General features: G+C 44.6%; 1 protein-coding gene across 3 annotated transcripts in view; it reads left to right on the forward strand.

Annotated features, from left to right (window-relative positions):
• The window catches only part of LOC138303890 (chloride channel CLIC-like protein 1), a 1,109,212-nt gene that overhangs the window by 214,434 nt on the left and 867,892 nt on the right, over window positions 1–26,886 (forward strand). For all 3 annotated transcript variants that reach the window (XM_069243419.1, XM_069243421.1, XM_069243420.1), the window contains one exon: window positions 7,193–7,647. In XM_069243419.1, coding sequence (XP_069099520.1) covers window positions 7,193–7,647 — 455 coding nt within the window. The remainder of the gene's footprint in view (window positions 1–7,192; window positions 7,648–26,886) is intronic.

The following is a 26,886-nucleotide window of genomic DNA, read 5'->3' on the forward strand; positions in this document are numbered from 1 at the left end:
CGATGCAGCCCGACTTCCTGAGAGGAATCGACGCAGCGCCTGCCACGCTGTAGAGATTTCCACGCAACACCCACCGGATTGACGAAGCCCTGTGACTTCATCCTGCTAGTGCCGGATTTCAATGCATCGTCCCCTGGGCGTCTGAAAACACCACAACCCCAAGAGGATCCAAGTCCACGGGCCGGAAATCGACGCAAACCCTTCCCTGCGTGAAAAATAAATGATGCATTGCCGTGTGCGGCCCGAGAAATCAACGCACACCTCCCTGTTTTCCTCACATCTCCTCTGCGGTGCCTTGTGGAGATTTTGAACGCAAACCAGGTACTTTGTGCTTCCAAGAGACTTTTGTTGCTTTTAAGAGACTAAAGACACTTTATATCATTATTACAGTGATATTTCAACATATACTTATTGCATCTTGATCATTTTGACCTGCATCTTACCAGATAAAAATTATATATTTTTCTAAACACTGTGTGGTGTATTTCTGTGGTGTTCTATTGTGTTGTTGCATGATTTATTGCACAAATACTTTACACATTGCCTTCTAAGTTAAGCCTGACTGCTCAGTTCCAAGCTACCAGAGAGTGGGCACAGGATAATTTGGATTGTGTGTGACTTACCCTGACTAGAGTGAGGGTCCTTGCTTGTACAGGGGGGGTAACCTGCCCTAACACTATGTATCAAGGTATGCAAAGTTTTTAAAGCTTTAAGTTTGAAATAATGCATGTTAGTTCTGATCTTGATAGTTGCCTTCCTACGTCATTGTTATTTTTTTACTTGAGTAGTTTGTCATACCCACCGCCTTTTTCTTGATACTGCTTACTAGTCTGATTCAAGTGTGTGAATCTAGGGAAGATACAATACTTGAGACAAAACAATTTACTTACCTGTACATTGTGGTTCTCCAGATCTGATATCTTTCATAGATCCACATTCATCCCTCCCTCCTCCCTATTAGAGCTCACCACTCAAGTTACCTCTTACATTCTTTTTATGTATGCTCTTGGTTGAAATCTGAGCCATGGGGGTCCTGAAGGGGAAGAGTGCTTCAGAGTCTCTGTTCTGATTGGTAGACGTTTGGTTCTAATAAAACACAGTGAGTTGGTTACCAATGTCACTTGGCTTTTCTATGGCTTTCAATGCTTATGTGTATACCACTGCTTGTTATTATTACAGAGGGACTACCACAATTATGACAGGAAAGATTCAAGCTTGCAAATCTATGAAAGATATCAATACTCGAGAACAAGAGTCTACAGGTAAGTAACTTGTTTTTACTTGCACATATGTAATGGTGCTCAACTTTTCTTCGGCCAGCTAAGTGCAACATTTTTCGATTGTTACAGAAATATTCCATAAGATAGGTGAATTTGGATTCTGGACAGGGTCAAAGGTACCTAATACAAAATTCCCGGGATCCTGAAGGTGAAAATTACAGCTAGCTATTATTTCATTCTTATTTTCAGCTGTCCATAACCCTGTATGTATAAATGTAGATTTCTCTGACTGCCGGCAAGGCTGGGAAGGAGGTGTTTAGGGTAACACCATAGTATGACCGGTATCATTCCTGTTATATCAAAGAAAAGCTATACTACCCAGCCCCATGCTGCCACAGCCAAAATTGTGCCAAGGGCAAGCCCGTCAGCACCTGCACTGTGCCCAAGCCAGGAGCCCTGGTTCTCTTGCCACACACTGCCTCCAAGCCCTGGACCCCAGACTCTGCAACAATAACTTCTCTTGCACTTCTCCATGATCAACAGTAGGACCTTTTACCTGCTGAAGCTGTCTCTTTTCCTGCAACACTGGAGCACCCCATGCACAACAACCACCACCATGCCAACTGTGACTTCATCGGAACAACTCCACTACCTCCTGCTCATTGCAGGATAACTCTGCAAGCACACTATTGAGATCTGGGACACCCATCACCTCCGATTTCTTTCTGACTGACCTGGCTCAACCTTGCATTTGCTCCAGCCATCACCTCAACAACTCCAGATGGCTGCAGGATAGCACACCGGGACTGCATCAACAAAGACTGAGGTGAAATTGCCATCCTCCACAGAGCAAACCATCCACTGCTGCAGACGACACCGCCTGACCATGGAACACCTCAGTTTTCAACTCCAAATCAACAGCACAACCACCACCAGAGGCACCTTCGCCTGCAGACCTCCAGGACCACACCCCAGTTTCTGCAACTCATCCCTGAATTAATTGCCCTACCAGCCATCCGCTCCGAACACTACGTTTTCCCTTCAACACCAACCCCGCCAACCTTCTCGAAAGCATGAACAACATCAGCCTCACCCAACTAGTCACTGTCCCACACACTATGCACACAAGCTCGACCCCATCTTAATGGCCAGTGACAGTCCGATACAGCCAGGTTACCGAGCCCACCTGGACAGATCCACTTCACCATCACAGGATCTCCTCGTACAGCAACCAAGCTTTCCAGCACCTCACACCGTAGCTGCAACAAAGTATCAGGGGCCAGTGGACCGACACCCCAGACACTACAACCAAACCAGAACAGGCTGTCAAAAACGTCTCTGCCAGAATTACTGATTGCACTGACAATCGCCTCCGTCAAGCCCACCAAACTCAAGAGGTCATCTAAACAGGTCAATTGGTACACCACAGAACTGAGAACCGCAAAACGCAACTGAAAAATGACTAGAAAGGAAATGGCGCCCCAGCAAGGAGCCCAGAGACTGAGCCACCCTCAAGTTGTTCCTCAACTAATATCACAAACTACTGAAAGAAACAAAGAGCTCCCTGGCTGAACTCATCAAAGCCACCTCTAACCACAGTAAAAATCTCTTCAACATCATCAGAGTTCTCCAACCCCTCAGCCACCAAAAACATCATCACCCCTTTGCAGGAACTCTGTGACACCACCAGAACATCTCCACCATCTACAAAAACTTCAAATCCCAACCCACTGCCACCAAAGGCCTCCGCTTTCTCGCTGCAACGGAAGCAAACATTGATGCGAACTCCGACCACATGCTCACTACCAGAGACTAGCTCACCACACAAAACACCAGAGCTATCATGAACTCCGTCCACTTGGGTGCAACCATGGACCCTTGTTCCCCACCATTTTCAATCTCTGGAGCAGGATGATCAGCAGTGAGTTCACCACCATCCTCAACTCATCCATAACCTGGACCACCTTCTCCGAAGTATGGCAACGCACAGAAATCAAATCCCTTCTCAATCAACCTTCCGCTGATCCCAGCGGACTCAAGAACTGTCTCATCTCTCTGCTCCCCTTTCCCACCACAGTCCTCAAAAGCCATCAACTGCCAATTCACAGGACTCCTGGAGATGAATAATAATCTATAACCCTCTCAATCCAGATTCCACACCAGCCACATCACCGAAAACACCCTGACGACATCAAAACTCTCTTCGACCAGAGAGAAATGGGGACCCTGATCCTCCTCGACATCTCAGCAGCATTCAACACTGTATCCCATCACACCCTTATCAAGAGGCTTCATCATATCCAAATCCAAAGATGGATTGCATCCTTACTCACCAGCACCTTTCACCTCGGAACCCAAGAACATCAACTACAGCATCCCTCGCCCTGCAGCCTACACTGTTCAACATCTGCATGACCCTCTTGGCCAACATTGTCCTAAGCCAGGGAATGAACTTATCCTACGCAGATGACACCCCCAATCCTCTCACTATCGGAGGAGCCCATTACCACAAAGGCCAACTTCCGTAGGTGCATGATCAATAAGGCGAGTGAATGAATAACAACTGCCTAAAACTTCACCACTGACAAAATGGTAGTGCTGATCTTCGGAAACAACACCTTCCTGTGTAACGACTCCTGGTGGCCTACCGAAGTAGGACCAGAACCCACTCCGACACACCATGCTTGCAACCTGACCTGGCGGAGAGAGAGCATCATAGTCTCCTGGGGAATTGAAAGGACGGTCAATGTAGCTGTAGAATTTGCAGGGTATTTGCATGAGTAATAACATCTTTGGCTGACTGGTGTACTGTACACTTTGACAGCAATTTTTATAGGTGGAGCTGAAAGGCACCTTAACAGGTCGGCTACATAAGGGCCATTTTTGATTTGTGTTGCCCCTAACCACACCCTGTACCCACCACACTGATTCACCCACCCGTCCCCCTACTGAAACTGAAAAGGTGCTGTTGCTTCCATAGCTGTCAATAGCAGGGAAGGAAAAATCATAAAACTGTAACAAGACCTGAGGATAACAAATGAATTGGGTGAGTTAGATACTGGATAAAGATTGGGTTTTGGAGATAAGTAAATGGACACTACTGAACAGTTAAAATGAACACTAGTTTGGGCAAGAAACTTTGGGGTTCTTCCCTAATATTGGAATTGTTTTTTAATTAAATTTATGAGTTCTCTTGGTGTCCAATGGGCATGGACCATCACTAAGTCACCATTAGAATTGGGTAATAGCTTTAGTGGAGCCTGGAGAATAGCCTGTCTTGGATCACATTTCAGCAAGTGTAAGCAGCAACTGGAGACAAAACGTGTCATTGAGACCTTTAAACCATCTCTTCACTAGGAGCTGGGGACTTTGGAATGCACCCTATGTGCTTGTACTAGTCCTGGAGTCCTCTAGTTTGTAGGATGGAGGGGGGTATTGGTGTACTCTTTTGGGGCGATGAGGTTCTCTTAGTGTGTGTAGAGGTGAAGAGAATGGATGGAAGAGAAGGATATAACCACATGAGGACATTTGCACTGTCTTCAGTGGTCTCTTCATGGTAATGGTTTCTTTAAACTGTGGATACATTGAGTCCCTAGGACTAACCATCAAATCTGTCATTTTTTTTCTGTGACCTTGTGATCAGTCAAGTCTTTGTTGCATTATTTTTTTTTAAATTCCTACACTTGTTCCTTTAATTTTTACAGGGAGTCCTTAAGACTCCACACCCAAGACTTTTGGAGTATCTTAGATGTCTCATCATACCAGTCAAGATATGTATGTTATTGATCTTCTTACCACTCACTTTTACAAGCTTCCTAAACTTCCCATACATTTTAGCCAAATCAAGCATGCCTTCTGCCAGAAATCGGAGGGGTTGGTTTGTGTGTACCATTGGCATTAAATCAAATACTTGCATGTTCTGCACACATCATATACATATAATGTGTTGGGTCACATTTGATGGGGTGACACTCCTTGATCTTGAATCCCCCTCTCAGTAACTCAATTCATATCTGACATTTTCTAAATAAAAATACAAAAAGGGATATGATGTTTCTCTCAAAAGAGCAGTGCACAAAGTATCACTCTAGACTCGAGGCACAAACATGGTTCATTGTGGAAAGAGAAAGAAGAAAGAAAAGAAAAAATACTGGAACACATTGGGCACATACCATTATTCTACCTTGGATCATGATTTCATCAGGGCCCCTTGCGTTCGAGGAACTCATCTTTTGGAGAACTTTGGTTCTCCAAAAGAAGCTGAACTCTGAGGTCTTATCTGGCCAACGGGTGCATCTCAATTTATATCACATTCATATAATTTGATTGGGCATAGGCTGCAGTTTTTGCAGAGGGAAGCCAATCTGAGGAATGTGGGTGAATATTTTCCTCCAGATCAAAAGTATTGAGCAGGATGTTGGAAGATTAAGGCGGAACATTGGAGGGACCTTGCCTAGCATCCTCTTGCTGTTAATTGTTAGGTTAGAGGTCAGTATGGATGCTCAAAGTGCCTTCAGAAGCATCATATTCTTCCTCATCTAGGTCATGCCCTTCAGACTCAACTGAGTATGCTTCTTCCTTATCCTCAAATGTGTTGATGGGCAAAGAGTCTAGATGAACCTTAGACGGGTTCCTTTCTGGAGGATGACCACCTTTCCCCAGGGTAAAAGCCTTCTTCATGGATTGGTCTGTCCCCTTTGAACACAAATTATTCTGCTCATTCTGGTTTGAGATCATTGGTGGTTTTAGGATTGCCATACAACATATTCACAATGGCAACAAATATGGCAGTCTAAAAAACAGTGCAATGCTATTTAGACCACCTGAGGGGCAATCAGATCAAATGAAATTCGTGTCCACGGCAAAAATCTGCACCTCACCAATCCTTACTTAAACTTGCACAGTCAATACTACAATGCAAAAATAAGGAAATGTCTACTTATCCGGTTGTTTTGAGCAGCTAAAAAGAGGATGTGTTAAATGTAACACTGGACTATGATGGAGGAACTCCCATCTTGGGAGTTGTATGTTTTTCCTCTAAGAACAGTGTGTTTCGTTCTTCTTTGTGTTTACGTTTCTTGCAGTTGTTTAATAGCTGCTGTTTGAATAAAGCAAGAAGGAAAATCCAGTCCTGCCATGGATCAGGGGGTATGTTCTAGCAAACAAAAATGGTTCTAATGTAAGGCTACCAACCACTCCAATGCTAGAGATAGATAGTTTGGAGCCGAGTGACTCCCATATATTTTATCTCCAGAGTGACCTGTGCCCTGAGGTAGTGGTCAAAGATTAATTGAAAAGAATGTTGCATTGTTAAAATGAGATGTTATTCTCTCCCCACCATTAGTGTAAGGAAATGTATTCTTCCGAAGCCAACTTCCACAGAAGAAGGTGGCCCTTTGCTTGTGCGTAGCACAGGCCCCCATGGTCCCTGCGGAGCTGAGGGCACCAAAACCCTTCAGAGGGGCCCCTTTCAACCCATAGCCAATAAATATTTGTGTGGTATGGGAACCTCAGCTGTCACTCATTCTGCCGTGGGGGGGGGGGGTGTTATTAGACACGGGCACTTTGACATCACAGCTCCATTCTGAAATTCCAGAACAATGAAAGTGAAGGAACTGCACAATATGCATGGTTTTAGCTTCTGAAATACTTGGTCTAGGGGTAGAAGCAAACAATCCTAGATTGTGTCCTTTTGAAACTAATGTTTGTGCAGTAGCTTGAGTGACTCAGACTGTGGAGCAGATTCTTCTTTTGTAGAAGTAATAAAGTTAAGCGCAATAGAGTAGATATAATAGTAAACAAAGTGTACTGGGTTTTTGGAAGACGCTTACTACTCACTCATCCAAGGCCCCTTATCAAATCATTTGCATTAGGATTTATATCAGTATATGTGACATCATAAAGGGATCATTGTGAGTTACTTATCTTTTTAAATGATTGCTAATAGGCTATTTGTTACCATTTTCTTGCAGGTGCATCCTGGAGACATCTGCTTTTAAAAAGAAGCCTTTTTGTGTGCCACAAAATGGAATCTATCCGAATGTGGTTGGCCCAGAAACTTTGGTTTTTCAAAAGCAGGGTTTTGGGCTTATCTGACACAGAGCCACCTCCGTTATCCAAGTGGTCTTCAGAATCTCCTTTTCGCACGTGGAACATATACTCCAAGGCCTTTCTTGCTGTATCCATTCTCCTCTTTGTGGCTTTTTTTGTGCTAACGAGGTACAGAAGAAAGGTGATCTACTCAAAGCAACTGGTGAGGAGAAGACCCGCTCCAAGATCAGAGTGTGCGCCTGCTGGTCAGCTGCTGCATACGTGGTTGGAAGGATTTGCCTTGTTTTTGGTGTTTTGCATGATGCTGACTCTACCCTGGGAATGGGTGCGCTTGTACCAGATAGAAGTGGCAAAAAAGATGGCAGTCCTTTCTGAGGTAAGGTCTGACTTAACAGCACAGCTGTTTCTAAGACTTGTTATTACCAATTCTTTCAAATGAGAAGTGCTTCCACTGGAATTCATGACGGTCCTTTATTGCCTATATGCGTTAAATTCAGAAAGCAATAATTTTCAGGTACTTTTTTCACAGCATTGTCAAAGATAATAGGGCAGGTGTGGTAACAATGCTCCTGCATTGAATTGTACTGGAATGTGATGGCATTGAAGCCAAGTGTACCATTGGTGACTTGGCACTGCAATATTGCAGGAATGTTGAAACTGAGCTTAGGAACAGGCAAGCACTGGGCGAGAAGTGCTACAGATGGTTTTCCACATGTATTTTGTACATAGTAGTGGAGTGAAACAAAGTTGGCCTCAAAGAGCACTACAGTTGGCGCTGCTGCATTATTTAAATGTAGCAGCGGAGCGAGACTAACAGCAAGCGTGCTACCCTTGCGTGTGTTTGTGTGCGTTACTTTACCTACCTATCAGCCAAGAACGATGCAGGAGTTGTCTTCATTGTGTGGCTTCTTCGAAGCAGCAGTGGAGTTTGGTCACCCAGGAAGTCGAGGAACACAGTGGCGTCTCTAAGCACAACAGTAAGAAGTGCCAAAATCACCATAAAAAGTATGCACGGTCATGTCGGGTCGCCATCTTGAAGTACTGATTAGCTTAGATCCCCTTCTTTTCCTCTTGCGCCGATAGGCACCCCAAGTATGCCTGTTAACCTGCAAATTCCCATCTGTTGGCATCGGCGACAGGCACACCCACGGTAAGCACCCTGTCGGGATCTGTAGTAACGTGTGCGATTAAGGTGAATTTCAGGAACTGCAGCCTACAGTCAGGGTATGTCGTTCATAAGTATGGCAATAGATATGCCTAATTGATAAAGCCTGTCGACATTTGCAGTGATAGGAACACCAAAATTAACTTTTGAGGACATAACCCATGTCCTCTTCCAATGACCTGCATACCATAAACAGAGAGTTCGTTGGATTATTCCTTTGTGTAGGAAAATGGGTTTTAAGAACTACCCACTGGCTTTGAGAATTCTTAAATCTGATCCATCTGTTTTAGTGGCTTGTTGTCTGGCAAAATATTTAGATTCTATTTGGCACTGTAGACTGAACACGCTTAAAAAAAATAGAGGAAAACAACAATAGACTTGGGGAGTGGCTATTGATGAATCCATTTGTGAATTTTAATGTATGCACTTATCACTTTTCATTGTCTAATGTATTTTTATGCTTAGATACTTTTATATTTTTAAATAGAAATGTTCTATTTTATGTGAAATGTCTGGTTAGGCTTGTATTTGATTTTTGATACCGATCATGCAAAATCTTGCATTTTTACACACTCCTATAATACGGTATGAATTTTCAGAGGGAAAATCCTTACGCTTAATATTTTTTATGCAGTTCAACTTTTTATGTCTGAAACCTTTTATACACAGCTTTTTGTCTTGTAAAACTATTAAACTGTGAATTGTGGTGTGCTTTTATGGTATTTATTTTTACCGAAATAAAGCTAACGAACAAACTTTTGAGGAACATGTGCCTATATCCTGGTTGATGTGGTTTGTGTAAACGGCCGGGAAAAACTGTTGATTTATGCCCACGACGACGAGCAGGCCTTGAACATTTGACTCACTAGTGTGACATTAACAACTATACTTTTTGCTTAGAATGTTACGTGTTGGCTTGGTACAGTAGCAATATTTTATTAGTTAAATTGGTAAGCTTGGCAATTTTTACATAGAGTAGACTGTAACTAGTGTAATTCTCTTATATTATAATTGTTTTAGAAGCAAAGAGTCAGTATACCGTGGTATAACCAGGGGCAGAGTGCTTTGCACGCTCAACCCTAAAAACCCAGCTCCGACGTGTTTGCTCCGATTTGCAAAGTATGGATCCTTCACATTATGGATATGGGAGCTTCAGGCCCTTCCCTATTATCTAGTGGGCCACTGGGTCACAGGCAAAGACTGACAAGTAGAGGAGCTGATTTATTGTCCTCCAGTGTTACTGGAACTTTCTCTGTGATATTCACCAAGGTTGCTTCAGTGTCTGTAACAAGTCTGAATCTGGATTGATGGTGCTGTGGAATTATTCTTCTAATTGCAGATTCGTTATATATACATATACCTGCAGATTCCTCACCTTTTAAATATTCCCATGTGCCAGTCTGGATTCGGAAATTGTACAATAGTTCTCTTGTGTCAGTAGGCGGCACTCCCTCTTGGTGTCAGCTGCAGCCCAGATGTAACATCATTGGAGCCATATAGCACCACCCAGCACCCTGACATCAGCTCCCTTTTTCTGCCATCACGGACTCTCAGCCAGAGCTGCTCTCCATGATGATGTTTTTTCAAAGTTCTCTTATTGTCTTTCTTTTTGCAGTGCCTCAGGTATGTCTCCCTTTAAGAAGTCTGGGTTTAAGCCCTGCTGATCCTGCCATGGACAAATGGCCATCTCCAACCACCACAAGATCTGCTTGTGTTGAAGCATGCCTCCTAGTTGTATGGAAAATGAACCTTCATGTACATGATCTGGAGGCAAAACTGTTTATGGTGTGCCTATGCAACATACGCAGTGATTAGTTTACAGTCAGTCTTGATGAAGAATAATAGAAGGGACAAAAAGAGAAGGAGGTGGGATGCCTCAAAACCCATACGTTGCTCTTGAGGTTGGTCCCCTTGACAGTCTCCACCAGTGGAATCTTCCTCTGAGCCAAAGTTGGTTAACATTACTCTACCACAAGATTTTTGGCTCACAATGCCAACTCTGGACCCTACGCAGCTGGCTCACGCATCACCTTCTCCTCCAGCACTAGCCCATTTGCTGCTGTTCCGGGCTACAGTGCCTTCTCCAGCTTTTCCAGAATTCCCGGTTCTTGGACCTCTTTGGGGCTTCCTAGTGCTGAACCAAAGCACGGCCTGAATGCCATAATGGCACTTTTCAGGAAGGTAGCAGCTCCTTCTAATGCTTCTGAGGGCACAGTGGTTTAATTGGGGGACCTGATTGGGTTGCCACCAGTAGATTTACCCTCTACGCCATTCCACCCTAAAGGGCATCCACAAGGCACACTGCTGACACCTGCTGGAGCTGCACAGGTGTCGGAGGCCATGGCTGTGGTTTTTCCAGTTGGTCCTTAGGAACAAGTCTCGAACACTAAGGAGATCCTGGTGAGATCTTGGAGGAAAGTACAGAGATTGGGTGAAGAAGCCATGTACAGGCATGAGAACCAACTTGGGCATAACACAAGACAGCAGTACTGGCAGACATATTTGGGTCCCTCTCAAACCAGATTCAGACACTAGATATTGGGCAAGACATTGATGACAACAGTCAATATGTGCCTCCTGTACACTAGAACCTGGCCTATTACTGACTTCTTCAAAGCACCAGTGGGCTTGACACCTCTCTGGAATGGAGATGTAGTGTCTGTTGGGCCGGGACCTTCAAAGTTAGCCACTTTCTGTGCACTATTGAGAAAAGCAGTATATGTGCTTGAATTACCACTCCCAACAGCAGAGGCTAAGTCAAACATCTTACATGGAAACCACAGCCTCCTTCAGTGGCATGTGGGCTGCTGCTGCCTTTGCTTGAAGAGATCAAGGTGGCTTGGGCCAAGTCCGTTTCTGCCACTGCCATGAATAGGTTGACCTTTGACTTGAGAGGCCTGTTCAATATGGTCTGGATTTCTTGCCTCTGCACCCTTCATGGAATGCTTGGTAGTACAACTCTTGTCTTGCTCTAAGCAAAATCAGTGACTTTCCTCACTCCACCTCCAAACAAGGCATCCAAGAAGGTAGAGACAACGGTGAACAAGGTATTTTCAGTGGGAAGTATGGCCTTGCATTTAATGAATGCCACATGCCTCCTGGCAAAATACATCCATTCTTTGACTGAAATAGCAAGCATGGTGGTGGCAAGTCTGTCTGACTATTTAAAAGAATACTCCGAAGATATGGTCAGGAGTGGCCCAGATGCTCCCCACAGATAATTAGGGCAGGCATGAACTTGGTGGACTCCATGTTCACTGCAGTGTGATCTTCAATGGCCTTAAGTCATGCATGGTTGAGGCCCATAAGCTACTCTGGGGTTATGCAGGTAGGCCTCACAGATGTGCTGTTTTCATTGTATTGGAGATGAGCCGATTCAGACCCATAAAGGTTCAGAGTTGACAGAGCAACTGCTCAATCCTTGGGGTTAGCGCCCCCACCCCAGGACTTCCACAAGCAATATCAGAAGACTCTGGGATACCTCAAGGGGTTTAGTTTTCAAGTACAACAATCCTCCAGTCTAACCAATTCCTCAGGTAGTCTAGAGGTGGTATGAAAGCAAAAGATAGACTCAGCAACCTCTGTCCTCTTCTTTTTCCTCCCCAATGCTACCTCGAAAGCTGCTTTAGTTCCTAGTTAAGGAAAGGGAACACAAGCAGCCACTTGGAGGAAAATGGTGATCCCTTCTGCAAGCCTTGAAGTTCATTATGATGTGCCAGTGGGTTTTACAGATTATAGGAAGGTGTTTCATTCTTCCTCCCCAAAAGACTTCTCAGATTCCCCCTCGTTTATCCTCCCATTCAGAGGGACACATCTGGATTCTCCAGAAGGAGCTGGTGGTTCTTCTTCAGAAAGGGGTGGTGGGTTTGGTCTTAGAGCAGGGTATTGCGCAGGAGTGCTACTCTCTGTTCTTCCTGTTTCCAAATATGGATGGCAGTCTGCGGCGGATCCTGGACCTCAGGATCTTGAGCTTTTACCTGCAATTAAAGAAATTCAAGATCTAGTCCCTGGCTATGTTGCTTCTGTTGGGTGAAGCAGAAGACTGGATGTGTCCCTTGACTTGCATGCTGTGTATTTCCCCATATAATCTTGCAATTATCCAGGAGGTACCTTTCATTTGTGATAGGCTCCACAATTTACCACTTCACATCCTCATTTTTTGTCTAAAATCTGAACATGGGGTTTTTACCAAGGTGATGGTGATGGTTGTGGCATATTTATGCGGATCGGGAATCTTTGTTTTTGTGTCTGGACAATCAGCTGCTAAGGGCAAGCTTGTCACAGCTGGTGTCGGACTACTAAAAAGCCACAGCGCCCCTGCTGTTCAACTTGAGATTTTCCTTCAGCCTCCCCAAGTAACACCTAAAGTCCTCTTGGCATCTTCTGTTTATAGGTGCAGTACTGGACAGAACATCTTTATTGACTTTTCGCCTCCCCAGAGCAATCGGGACATGCAGGATATGATTCTGGTGTTTGGAAAGGAGCTTAAGTTCCAGTTGTGACAGTTATTCCCTGCTAGGTATGCTGACTTCCTGCATCCTGTTGGTCACACGTTCACACTGGCGCATGAAGCCTCTTTAGTGGTGCCTAAGCATGCTGTTGTTCAAACACCAGGGGTAATCTATCAGAATTTCCCTAGACAATTCGGCAGACCTCCTCTGATGGTCAGTAGTGGAGAACTTGATAAAAAGGAAGCACATCTACCCACCACCAGCAGTGGCCGCAGAAATGATGGACAAATCTACTTTAGGGTGGGATGCTGACTCTCGACGAACTAGAGATATGAGGCTGCTGGTCTTCAGAAGAGCAGATATTACACATCAGCTTGCTTAAGCTGTGGTCTATTTGCCTGGCCCCAAAAACATTCTTGTCCTCTCCTTTTGGTTGATCTGTTCAGATCTTGACATACTACACGATAGCGATGTAATCTTATCTCTTCTAGGAAGCACTAAGTCTCTGGCCCTTGGCACAGATGCAAAACATCTGGCTGGTCACCAACCATCCAGGAGGCTTCCTGAACATGAAAGCTTACTTCCTGTGTCAAAGCAATCTTGCTGACCACAAGTGGCATCTCCATCTGGCATTAGTCGTAAACATTTTCACCCTGTGTGGCACTTCTTAAGTGGACCTCTTCACCACTCCTGAGAATGTACTGCACGCAGTTCTTTGCCTTGCAGTTTCAATTACAGGGAGCCTTGAGGAATAGGATTAGATTGGGATGGAAATGTGCTGGTTTACTATGCATTTCCCCTGATTATGCTTAATTTGACTGTTGAGGAAGCAGTGCCGAGACTTGGGCCCAAGTCATTCCGAGTGTCCTATGCTGGCCTAGGTGGGTGCAGACCATCTGTGACTCTTCTTGTGCTCCCTATCAGAGTATCTCTTTTGACTGACTACCTCTCCCAATAGGAGAGACTGGTTCTGTACCACAAGCTTCAAAGTCTTCATGTTCATACCCGGAGTGGAACAGACGCAGATGAGCTCCTTTCAAATGCCATTGCAGGGAGAGGATGTGGCGTAACGGCCTGAGCTGCCAATTTGAAAGCTGCGAGAACTAGGTTTGCGTCTCAGTTTCTGCATCTGGCTGAACATCCTGTGATTCTGGGCAAATCACTTAATCTCCCTGTGCCTGCAATTCAGCGCCTTGACATCCTCACAGGTGACTTGTCGCGCTTTACAAATGCTGGATTTTACTGCTGCTTCATGAACTTGGTATGCGCTGTTAGGTGGAACCACTTTGTTGTCTGATGCACAGATGAGGGGTGCCGGGGGGGATCATTTCAAAGCATTTATTTCTGATGTATGCTTTTCTCTGCCTTTGACCCAGCAAGATTGTGTGGTGGGTCAAGTAAAAGGTATATTAAAAATCTGTTAGCTTTTATTTGTTTTCCTGGTTCACTTGGTCAAGGTGGGTTAGCCTTTGCTTCAAAATCGTTTGTACTCTTGCTAAAAAGGAGCAACCAGAGGATTTTGCACTCTTTCCACCAGAGTAAAAGTGTTGACATTGGACTAGACAGGGGAGTTTCTGTGACCGGCATTTGTCACTCTGAAACATATAGCTTCCCTTCCCACATTCGAAAAACATTATTACTTGGATTTATAAGTGAGTCGAGATGGCTATTTTGCTCTTTACTTTCTATGGGATTGCCTCTTCTGACATTCTTTCAGGCCCACCACCCAGGAGGATAAATTGAGTGATCTCACCCCCAAGGCTAGCCAGATGAACGCCTCCTTAAGGGAATTAGTCTCCAGAGTGGAGGTGCTGGAGCATAGGGTGGAAGATGCAGAGGGGGTGCCCTAGGAGAAACAGCATTTGAGTGGTTGACCTTCCAGAGGGAGCAGAGGGGGATGATGCAGTTTCCTATGTAGAGAAATGGGTTCGTGAGCTGGTCCTAGTGGAAATGCTCACGCAATTCTTCTCAGTTGAGCGAGCCCATTGCGTTCCGACAAAACCCCGCTGCCGGGTGCGGACCCAGGACCATTCTTGTTTCGAGTCCTACACTTTGCTGACAGACGCTATACTACGAGTGGTAAGGTCACTCCCGGCTCTCCAAGTAGACAATGCTAAAGTAATTCTGTTCCCAGACTATACCATCACTGTCAAAAAACGAAGGGGCTCCTTCTTATCCATAAAATGTAAATTGTGAACACTTGGACTGACATTCCCCCTCCTTTTCCCTGCCAAGCTGTGAGTTATAGCCCAGGGGAAGGTGTCTTTTTTGACACACCAGAGTCCACGTGGGAGTGGCTGGAGTCGCCTGGAATGGTCAAGTAGCAGGAGCTGGTGCCTATTATGAAGGAACAATGGAATCTGGGCCTTACAGCTGTCGGAACTAACAATGGCATGAAATGTCCCCCGGGCGGCTGGGCCTTCCCCGGACTTGGAGCAGATCATCCAGGAACAGCACCGCAGACCGCTGCAGCTATATGAGAACCAACAATTACTTCAGATGCAAACAAAGAACTTAATGACTGATGCTGAACACAACTGTTTTGGTGGAACTCTGTCAGTGGCTCAATGACCCTCCCGAGCATAACGCCACAGACCGCTGATGACCTGATGAGTCCGTCATAATTTAATGTGCTTGTTATTCAAACGTGTTGCTGTTTCTGCTGAAAGTTGTTTGATAGGGCGCCACAGAATGGACTTTGGGGTGGCTGTGGGCTGCGCTGTGCTGAACGCCCAGTCTGTCTGCATGTGCGGTGTACTGGGGCATTGCAGTGGAGATACTGGTTGAGATAAACCTCCACCACTTACCCATTTGTCTGTGGGTACCTTTCTTTCCCACCGCAGTTGCGCCAGCAGGCGAGTTTGATGGTTTGGACAGATACCTGTTGTCCCTTTGTTCTGTTGGTATTCCTTTGTTATGTTTTAGTGGCTGTTGTGTGTTGGATGCCACGCTTGTTAGTTAATGGCTGGAGTCCGGATCCCTGTTGCACCCCTGCCCCTGATGACTTGCCGACGTATTAAATAATATTTGCCACCTTAGAGAAAGGCGAACTTGGATTTTCTTCCAGCCACCCATCTATGAACCCAGTTAACATCCTCCGCTGGAATGTGAGGGGTATACATACACTGGCACACAGGTACTCCATCTACTCATATCTTAGGAGACACATGATACACATAGCACTCTTGCAAGAAACGCACCTCATGCAGGGAGAATGCACGAGACTACAGCAGCGCTGGCGGGGACAACTATTTTTGACTAAACATTCCGCATACGCCAGAAGGGCTCTATTTTGGGTTAGACCGGGTACCCCATTTGTGGCAGAGAATTGGGAGGCAGATGCTAGGGGGGGTCCGTATATGTTTGTGCAGGGGCCCTTAGACGGCCGCAATTTATTGCTGGGGTCGGTATACACGCCAAACACAGAACAGGTCCCCTTCCTCCATGATCTATCTGAAGTTCTCTCCCGCAGGAGTGGCCTTCCGTGGCTTGTGGGAGGAGACTTTAACAGTGTTTTAGACCCGGATCTTGATCGTTCTTTCCCACTGTTGCCCACTGCGCCTATGGCGACGGCAGCATACGTGCTGAGGGACTGGCTCTAGTGCTGGCGATTAGTAGACTTGTGGCGTCACCGCAGTGCTGAGGCAAGGGTCTACTAGTTTTCTTCACCTCTGCACCAACTACACGTGTGACTTGACAGAATGATTTGCTCAAGTCACCTATGTTCTGCGGTGCTACAGATGGATTACCTCGGACAAACTCACTCTGACCACAATCCACAGCTCCTACAAATTGGAGTGGGACACATCCTCACCTGCCAACCCCACCTGGTGGCTACATTCCGGAGATGCTGGAGGATGCACTCTTCGTGTAGTCACTTGGTACAGCCATCGTTGAATACTTTGACCAAAATGCAGGCAGTGCTTCATCTGGGCCTATTGAATGGGATGTGTTCAAGGCCTACCTACGAGGTCACAGCCTGAGCACACAATGGAGCATGCATAAGTCCATAACACCTGACTTAACCCGGGTGGAGAACGCTTTGATGCAACATGAAAAAAACGCTATCCAAAACTCAGTAGTTGCGCACACCTTAGCTGCTTAAAGGGCAGAGCATCTACCCTTGGTGGAGAGATTGTGCTGTCTGAACTATGCTGCTCATTTGGCCCGTATGCACGTGGCAGCCAACAAATCGGGCAGTTTATTAATTTGGCTAATCTGACGGGACCAGAAGGGCACTCCCTTTATAGAGCTGCGGTCGGCGACATGCTCTGCACTCAGGGGGGAATTCATGACGAACTGACACACTACTACACAACTCTGTACCACTCGAGAACACAGGCGAGTCCCGAGGCCCTCATGGAATTCCTTCGTCGCTTCCACCGCCCCACCTCGCAGAAGAGCAGCGGAAGGAGCTGGATGAACCATTAGCCTTAGCAGAAATACAGGGCTGCGTGCCTTGGCTACCAACAAAACCCCAGGCCCTGATGGCCGCCCATCAGAGTTCTGTTAAACATATTCCACTATCGTTGCACCTCGCTTGTTATGGCTGTACGAAGAAACACTGTTGGTGGCATCACTGACGGCATCCGAACGGGAGGCATTGTTGATATCCCCTTCCTAAGCCCGGTAAAAACCCAGCAGAGTAGGGATCGTATAGTCCCCTGGCGATGCTGAACACAGAGTAGGCAGGGGGACTCGGCAGGGCAGCCCTCTCTCGCCATTGCTCTTCTCCCTGGTGATAGAACCACTGGAAGCAGAATTGTGCCGGCTGGAGGAGGCCTGGAGTATTCCGCTGGGAGATGGTGGACATGTTGTGTTCCTCTACGCAGACAATCTTCTGTATTTTAAAGTCGTCTCTTGTATCCCTGAGGAGTTTGCAGCTATACGTTTTGCTGCACTGTCAGGATTACAGGTCAACTGGACAAAGTCCTGCCTCTTTCCTTTCAACCCTGACTGGCCAGATCCCAGCCTAGTTTTATTGAGGGTCCTAATTTCCTGGCAGCCCAGGCCAATTCGATACTTGGGCGTTAATGTCTATCACATGATGGAGGATATATATGATGGAAATCTTAAAAGGGCAGTAACATCTATCCGTGCCTACATTACTTTCTGGCAAACGCTGCAGCTATACGTGATGGGCGTGTAAAGCTCCCACAGATGGTTGTGTGCCCCCCGTAATGCTTTATTACTTCTCCAACTTACCCCTGCAGATCCTGACTAGGTTCTTTAGGGAGCTGGAGTCCAGGGTTAGAGAGTTTATCTGAAATAAAAGCTGCCACAGAGTGGGACTGACTAAAATGTACTTGCCTGTTATGCTTCACTAATGACCGAGCTGACACACTCGTGCACTGAAAAAAATCTCTGGAATGGGCTTCTTAGTCCAAAGAAGACTTTTATTATTTCACTACGCAAGGTTCATAAAAGGATATTAGCATGCTAAAAGCACACGTTTCAAAAATGCCACAGCAATGAAATTAAAATAATGTACAAATGATTCTCCACTGCAATATACACAGCAAATAGATGTATCTATATTATAATGCAAAGCAAATAATGAATTAAAAAATATGCATCACCATGAGAAAAAGGCATCACTGCTTCATCTCCCTACTATTCAGCATCAGATCGCCAGAACCCAGAATCGATTGAGGAGAGAGAGAGATCAATTGTCCTCATGGGAAGGATGGCACACGCCAGCGTCCTGGATGTGCCTGAGATCTGCAAACACTCTCTGTCCCCAGTCCATCTGGTCTCGGCCTCCTATACTTTGAACAAACAAGAGGAATATTTTAGAACCTCCCTCTCCATGCAGAAGTTTATTTATTCAAAAAATGCTGATTGCTTTAGGCCTGCTTTGAAAATAACACGTCGGGACTTGGCCACAATTCCAAGGTGCCACTCCAAAACAAGACCGTCCTTGCCGTCTGAGTACATTCTTATCAGCCTAAGCCATTGGTGGGGAAAAACCACAAAGAATAAAAACATGAGCACAGTACAACGTGGAAAACTACTTGCAGCTTTTAATGTGATAGCGGCTAGTGCTAAAATAAAGTAAATAGGCAAAATGAAACCCGTGGTACTAATGTGACAGTTTAGTGCTAGGCTAAGTGCAACATGGAGTCAGTGGTCAAAACTCACATATCATTACATTGCTGCTTTACAAGGGTGGCCTGGTGGTACCAAACATGGAACAGTACTATTTGGCCTCCCAGTTGCAATGAGCGACCAGGGGGCTTTCTGTACTCCAACTATCGGACACGGCAACATTGGCACCACCTTAGACGTTATCAGCGGTATCATACCTGTTCAACCAAGCGCTCGTCCTAAGACACCAGATTCGCTCCTAGTAAAGGTGGCGCACTATTGTTACTGCAGGAGCTTGCGCATTATGCATGCAGTTACTCCATACGCTCTGGCTCTCCTGGGCACTCTGTGTGCCACACAACATACAACTTTGATGGCGTTAGAGCCTTGGCACGCCGCAGGGTTCTATACATGGGGAGACTTATACACTGTGGGTGAGTTAACCCCATTTGCTACACTAGCAGAGGAGATGGGCCTGCCGCCTGGGTAGTTCTTATTGTATAACTCCCTAGTGACATCGCTGTCCTGGTGCTGGGAGACTTTCTGTTGAACTACCAATGCATCTCCTGGTGCAGTATATGCACATTTTGGGCAGGGTAAACATCTGGTGCGCTGGCTTTCAGAAGCACTGCAAACACACACAACTCACACCTGTGCCACCTTGCGAACTGCTTGGGAGGGCGACATGGCTAGATCCTGTACAGACAGAGTGGGAAGGTTCCATGAGATGCCACACCAACATCCCACGCAATGCACGGTTTCAATTGATCCAATTCTACATATTCCATAGGGCATATCTCACACCGGCAAAACTTAATCAGTATTTTAATCGCATGGACGCAACATGCCCCTGCTGCGCCTTGGAGGCAGCACAGCTAGTACACATGCTGTGGTCCTGTCCCTCATTATGTACTTACTGGAGAACTGTGTCGAAGCAGCTTTCGATCTGTATGGCTGACCATGTGGGAAGCATGTATCCTGGGCCTTTTCCCTAGAGCTAAGAAAAAACACATGGCATCCATGAGGTTCTTGGACCAAGGCCTCCTGACAGCTAAGCGTTTCATCACCAAGAGATGGAAGGCTGCAGAACCTCCTTCGATGGAAGCATGGAAAAGATCACTTATGGCATGGGCGAAGGCAGAAGGGGTGGCGCTGCGCAGAGAAGACCGCTTGGGACTGCATAAAATTCCCCGGCCCTTAGCTGGGATGCAATGCTGCTAGAGCTGCGGGAATCAGAAAGGGGCCCCAATGTGGATACAGTGAATGTGGACGCTGTGCGGATGGCAGAGCGTCCAGTTAGCTGCTTGTAGTGGCTTAATGTCGTCTCCTGTGGATGATGGGCTTAGCTTTTGCTCGCCCCACCGGAATTAGAGGAGTGCTTAGCAGAACAAACCAAGCGGAGACCTAGGGCCACGTGTTGATGTGCCCCGACTTGGTGACTGACATGGGATGGGGCTGGAGTGTGGGGGAGGCGGCTGGTGTTTGGATTCCGGACAAAGTTACTGTTGTGTTATTTAGTTGTGTACGCAAAATATGCTGAATCTTGTTTCCTTCAATGTATGATATACAACAACCACCTGCTTTGTAAATGTGTAAGATGCAATATGCCTTCCAAGCAGGTAAAACCTCGCAAGTTGCAGATGGAGGTAACTATACAGCCCTAACAGGTCTTTTCCTTGGTGCCACTTGTACATCTTAACCGCTCGTTGATGCAAATTTCCTTGCCATCTCACATGGTTGACGTGAGTAATATGCCATGGATGTTGCAATGTCTAGTCCTCCAATTACAATTGTTAAATGCGCTTTGTATATCTATCTCTCTGTATTAACAATGAATAAAAAGATTCAAGCAAAAAAATCATTGCTTCGTTAACTAGTTGTATAGAGAGACAGGTTTCTATTTTATACATCTATAAGTGTAAATGTAATGATGATGTAGTGAATGAAAAATGTCCTAGCTGTCATAACTGAAAGTTTCAGTTCTATTGATGCTTATCTTTCTTACCTTTTATTTCCCCAGAAGCTTTTACTCAATTAAGAAAAAAATCCCTTTCCCATGAGCACTTGGGAAAAAGTGAAACAACTGTCAACCAATCACAAATCACACAATAATTGACACAATAATAATACTTTATTTCAAATTAAGTCCTAACATCCCTAAAAGTCCTCTATCTGCCACTCTAGACAATTCTTCAGTCTTGGAGTCATTATTCCCTGTGTAAAGAGATAACATTTTCCCCAAATTTCTTGGTTTTGTATTGTGCATTCAGAATATCCAGCCGATCCAAACTTAATTAAATCAAGTACAAACTTGCAAACAGTATATTAAGGCAACAGCATGAATCAAAATTGAATTTGCACCTTGGAAATGTACTTGCCCCAATGCAGAATTCGTTTTCTTTACTTTTGTCACACCACATCCCTGGGAGGTCATAGTAGCTCCCAACATTCACGCAGGATAATCCTCTCCTCAGAGTCTCTAATAGAATTTTAACTTATTGGTACCATTGCTTGGAAATTTTTCATTTATGTCACGACCAGAGGCGAGGATTATGCTGGGTCACAGCTTTCTACCTACAGAGGGAGTCAGTTTGTGACTGGCTTGAAATAAAACCTCTTAATGGTAGAGTCTGAAGACTAGTGAACAGCATTGAGAATATCTTCCAGCCTGGCACCCAAAGTAAAAGCTGTAAAGTCCATGGTCCCTCTAGCCAAGTGGGCCCCAAAAGATCTTGCGTCTATGCCTGCCTATTGCATGAACCAGTGCATCCATCTAGCTATCATGGGCGAAGACAATACCTTATGAGGAATCCTGAGTGAGCTTAGCAGCTGCCTTTCCCCAGCAGGGTGCATATCCTCTATCTTATACTCTTATTCCATAGTACATCTTACCACACACAGTTTTGGCACATCAGGAAAAGCGGGATACAGCACCATCCTAGAGATGGTCTTGGTTCACCGTGAGAAATTAAAAATAATCCCTTCTGAGGATAAAAAAAAAACAAAAAAAAAACCACTACCTGTAATGTACAAGCCTGGTACATCTGAGGACGAATGCAAGAGATTAGACATACCAGCATTGCTAGTTTTCCTAATAATTCTTTACAGGAGAGATATTTGTTTTTTCTTCAGGCCATAAACGGGTCTAGGACCCTAGTGACTTTCCATAAAACGCAATAACAGGGTCCCGGAGGAAATACAGATATACTTCAAGAGTTTTTGTCCAAGGGATAGTCCTCCACTGGGCGACCTCCTCGGGGAGTATGACCTGTGGAAATGGCGACCCCAAAGGTCTTTAAGAACCTGTAAGCCAAACTTTCTTTTGCCAGCTCTGCCAAAAAATTCAGGATGTTGACAATACTTGTCTCCAAGGGATCCACATACCTTTGCACTCACCAACCGATCCATCTTGGCCAGGCTGATCTATAGCGTTTAACAGTACCACCCGCCCATGCTTTAGTTAGGAGCTGTTAAGCCTGTTGTGAAAGTCCTGAGACTTTCCATCATTCCTTGAGAGATACTGTAGAAGTGTTTGAAACAGGGGACGGGAGATTGGAAAATCCCAAGAAAGTTAATCAGATCTGGATACCAAACTTGCGGGGTCACTACTACCAAATTCACATTCTGCCTCCTCGCATGGGCAGAGAGAAGAGTGATCACTGAGATTTGGGGTAAGGCATATCCCCTGTTCCTTCATCCAGTCTTGAAGGAACACATCTGTCACTGCTTCCTTGGAAAAAGCCATCCCAGTTGATGGTCCAATGGTGACACAGAGGTCAGTCGAAAACGGTGCCCATTTGTGTAGGAGGGTGAGAAAGACCCTCTGGTCAAGTCTCCAGAGGCTGAAGTCCTTACTGTATTTAGAGTGCCATTCCACAACTTGATTGGATGATCCCAGAAGGTATTCAACTATGACCGCATCTGATTCGCCAGACAAAACTCCCAAATGGATTTTGCTGGGACCGAGAGTTACCTGGACCTCGTGCCTCCCAAGTGGTTGATGTATCGAACCACAGCCTTGTTGTCCATTGTGAGGGGCATGCAACATTGCACCTCGTCTTTTGTCCAGCACTGAACTGCAAAGGACCCCACCAGCAACTCTAAGCAGTTGATGTGTAACCGCTCTTCTTGAGCAAACCACTCTTCTCTAATGAAGAATTCTACCCCCATGTGCCCCAGCTGGTCCTGCTGGTATCTGGTTCTATGTCGAAGTATGGCTGAGAGCTGAAAATCGCTCTCCCATTCTAGGCTTTCATGTGGAATAACCACCATTCAATCTCCATTTTGGCTTCTTTAGAGGGCAGCCCCTGGCAAAGGTGGGACTCCGTGAAGCACTTTGTAATTGAATGGGCCTGGAAAAAATAGCCTGAACTGAAGATGAAAGTCCCACTAGGTGAACAATCATCACAGAGTTCCCTTCTCTGTAAACTGGCAGCCAAAGGGTTTGTGCTGCAGGGGGTTGGGCCTACTTGTCCCAAGGACAAAAAAGTTGTTGCCCTTGACCCCAAACAATATGTCCCGGGCGTCTGACGATAGGAATTCCACATCCCTGATGTTTTGGCTTTTGTTTCTTTGACAGTTGTTTCACATTTCCCCAAGTGTTTTTTCTTAATTGTGTAAGGCGCCTGGAGAAATAAAAGAAAAGAAATATCAGCATAGTCCTCGCGTACATTCCTGACAGATTTGGAGCAGAAAGACCAGACATCCTTGAAGTAGTACTATTGGATGATTTATGTTGAGAGTCAGTTGCTGGAGAAGAGGAAGGTAATGAGAAAGAAGGGAAGAAAGTAAGAGAATGTGAGAATACAGTAAAATAATGTGTTCCGGGGGCTTGAGGGAGATAGGAGACAGTACAGGATCTAACTGATTCAGCGGGAGTGGATGAGGATTAGGATTCTTACAAGAATAAGTCTAAAGTATTCCACATTTTCCTGAGAAATAGAAGTGACCTGTAGATTTATATTGTGAGGTGTTGGCGCTGTGTGTAAGCCACCTATGCTTGCCAGGTATGAAAGGAGTTTAAGTGATTTCCAACCTATCAGAATGACTTTCAGATCCGGATTTTGCAGTTCTCAATTTACTTTTGACAATCGCTATAAAAAAGACAAGCCTGGAGATGCTGCATGAGTGACCTAAAATGACTGTAGGGAAATTTAGGTTAAGATTATTTTAAAAACCTTTATTAAGTTGAAGTGCAGTTTGTTCCCAGAATGACGTGAGGAATTTACATTTGAAAACGTTTTCAAGGTCACCACGGTTTCCTTACAAGGCCAGCATTCATTGAGGTTTATCAGCTTTAATTTACAGCATGTGTGAAAGTAAAGTTGCATTTATATATTGAACTCTCCACCTTTTTGTCAGTTACTTCGAGGGCATTTAATAGTTGTCAATATAATACATTTACAGTTTAATATAGGGGGATGGTCCATATAGATCAGTGCATGTAGTGTAAAGAATGAACAGAGGTCACATTCAAGTAGAAGCTGGGAAGGTCCAGATGGGGAGCAGTAGAAAAACATTTTGTTCCTTGTGAGGGCAAGATAGGTTGTTTTATTATAATACCAACTGGGGAAATTTCATCCTCCATCAGTCGTGCTTAGGCATAATTTCTTTAAGGAGGTTTTTGCTCTTTTATGAGACCATAAAAAAATTGGATGTGATTTTATCTATGGTGTGAAAAAATGATTTAGATATGTCTCTTGGGAGCATGCTGGATAGGAGCTTAATTAATGGGGGTAGCCATCATCTTGTTGGTTTCCAGCCGTCCTAACCATGAAATGTTTTTGAGAGGACCTTGAAGAACAAATGTATTTAATTTTTTTGATGGTTTGTTGTTCATTATGAGCTATTGAGCTAGTCAGATTTCTATTAAGCCCAATGCCTAATTGTTTGATAAACTTAGGTTGCCAATGAAGACCAGTACCTGTAATTGAAGATGGGAGCCACAGAGGGTTCAGTGGTAACACTTCTGTTTTATCTTTATTTGAAGTATACTCTGAGACTTCAGAGAAGGACTGTATAATATTCATAATGGAGGGGAAGAGCCAAATCAATCTCTTCTGTGAATAAGAAGATATTGTCTGGATAAGCCAGTCTTGAAGCAACTGTTATGAAGCAAGAAACATTTGCTGTGCCAATTGTTGAGGAGGCAGATAAGAGGGTCAGTGGAAATAAGAAATTGAGGTGACTGTAAAGGGCAGGCTTGACAGCTGTCTTGTAGTAGGGGAAATATGTCAGATATCGAACCATTGATTTAATTGTAACTGAATCGCAAGCGCAAAGAAACACAGCCATTTTTATTAACGTGTCACCTAAATTACACCAGTTCAGAGAGAACTTCAAATATGGCCAAATTATTTTATTGAATGCTTTTTCAGAAAGTGAGTTAGACAAGGAGGCTCTTCCAATAATTTGACGATAGGTACTGATGCTATCACTTGCTAGCCAACCTGAAACAAAGCATGATTGGGTGTTATGTATGATTTTGCCAATGAAGGGGTTCAAGACATTTGACCAAGGACTTTGCATACGTTTTTGCTTCCATAGTTATGAGTGAAACTGGTCTGAAATTTTTGGAATCTAAATTATCTTTGCCTTCTTTGGGGATAATATGTGAGCGCTCGCTGCAGAACCAGACGATTAAGTACAGACTCAAGAGGGGAGGACCTCGATCAGAGATTTGTATAAGCCAATGGGCTGGGGCCTTTACTGGCAAGAAAACTTTTGATAGCATTGACTATATCAGATTTGTGTAAAGGCTGGTTTATTTGCACTCTAAAAGATTCTGAAATGGGGGTCTGGGAGATAGCATTTAAAAAAAAGTCACAAACTTGTCTTTAGAGGACGAGGGGTATATATAGATCGTCGTAAACATTTTTAAACACTTCATAATCTTACCCGTAGGGTCTTTAATACTAAGGATAATGGAGCTGTTCTTTTTTTAATTTCAGTTGTGCAGCTAGGGGTTTACTAGTTTTAAGATAATACTGTTTTTCCCTTCTGACCAAGAACCCAAAGATTAGCTCTTTTACTCTTTGGTACTGTGGAGTTTGGGTTCTTGAAGTTTCATTTCTTTTGAGAGAAGGTTCATACATTATTTAATCTTTGTTTCTGTGTGCCATGCGATTAATTGAATCCCCTTATTGTACATTTTAGACCATCCCGCAATGTAACCAGGAGTATACAGATGTGACGTTTTCTTATACAAATTTAACAGCTTGGCCTATTGATTTCAGGTCTCTAATGTCTTCATTGTTCATTTGCCATGATCTAATTTTAGTCCACAGGGGAAATTCTTAGACTAATTGTGACAGCAGCATGATCAGATATAGTAATGGATTTGACTGAAGAAGAGGTAGTCATGTGAAAGTGAAGGATCAACTAAAAACTAATGAAGCCTGGAGAAGCTTTGTTGAGGGGTAAGGAAGATGGGTATATCTCTTCCTTGTGGGTTATGTAGCTGCCATACATCTTCAAGACATGAGGCAGAGCAGAGGATGCACATGGCTTTAAGGGATTTAGGGGTCTGAATTTGAATGCCGAGTCTCTGTCCAAAATTGGGTTAATTGGAAAATGAAAGTCTCCCCTGCATATAATGCACATTGATTGCGGCTGGGTTGCCAGTGTGGAAGTGAGGGTTAGCCAAAATTGCAGTCTGTCACCAATCGGAGCATAAATATTGCTCTTATAGATTTTGGCGTCTGTGCATTGAAGTTGCGTTATCAGGTAGTTACCTTCATTGTCTTGTTCGGAAGTAATGACAGATCTAGAGGTTAAAGTGATGAACACATTTTCTTTTTGTTTTCTTTTTTTTTTTTTTTAGAGACAGCTTCAGGGCAGGTCAGGTTGTTTACCTAGCCACCTCACATTGATAGAGCTTGTTTGAAGATATTTTTGGTTTCTTGCAGGAAAA

The sequence above is a fragment of the Pleurodeles waltl genome, chromosome 7 (genome assembly GCF_031143425.1).
Source record: "Pleurodeles waltl isolate 20211129_DDA chromosome 7, aPleWal1.hap1.20221129, whole genome shotgun sequence".
NCBI classification, from domain to species: Eukaryota; Metazoa; Chordata; class Amphibia; order Caudata; family Salamandridae; genus Pleurodeles; species Pleurodeles waltl.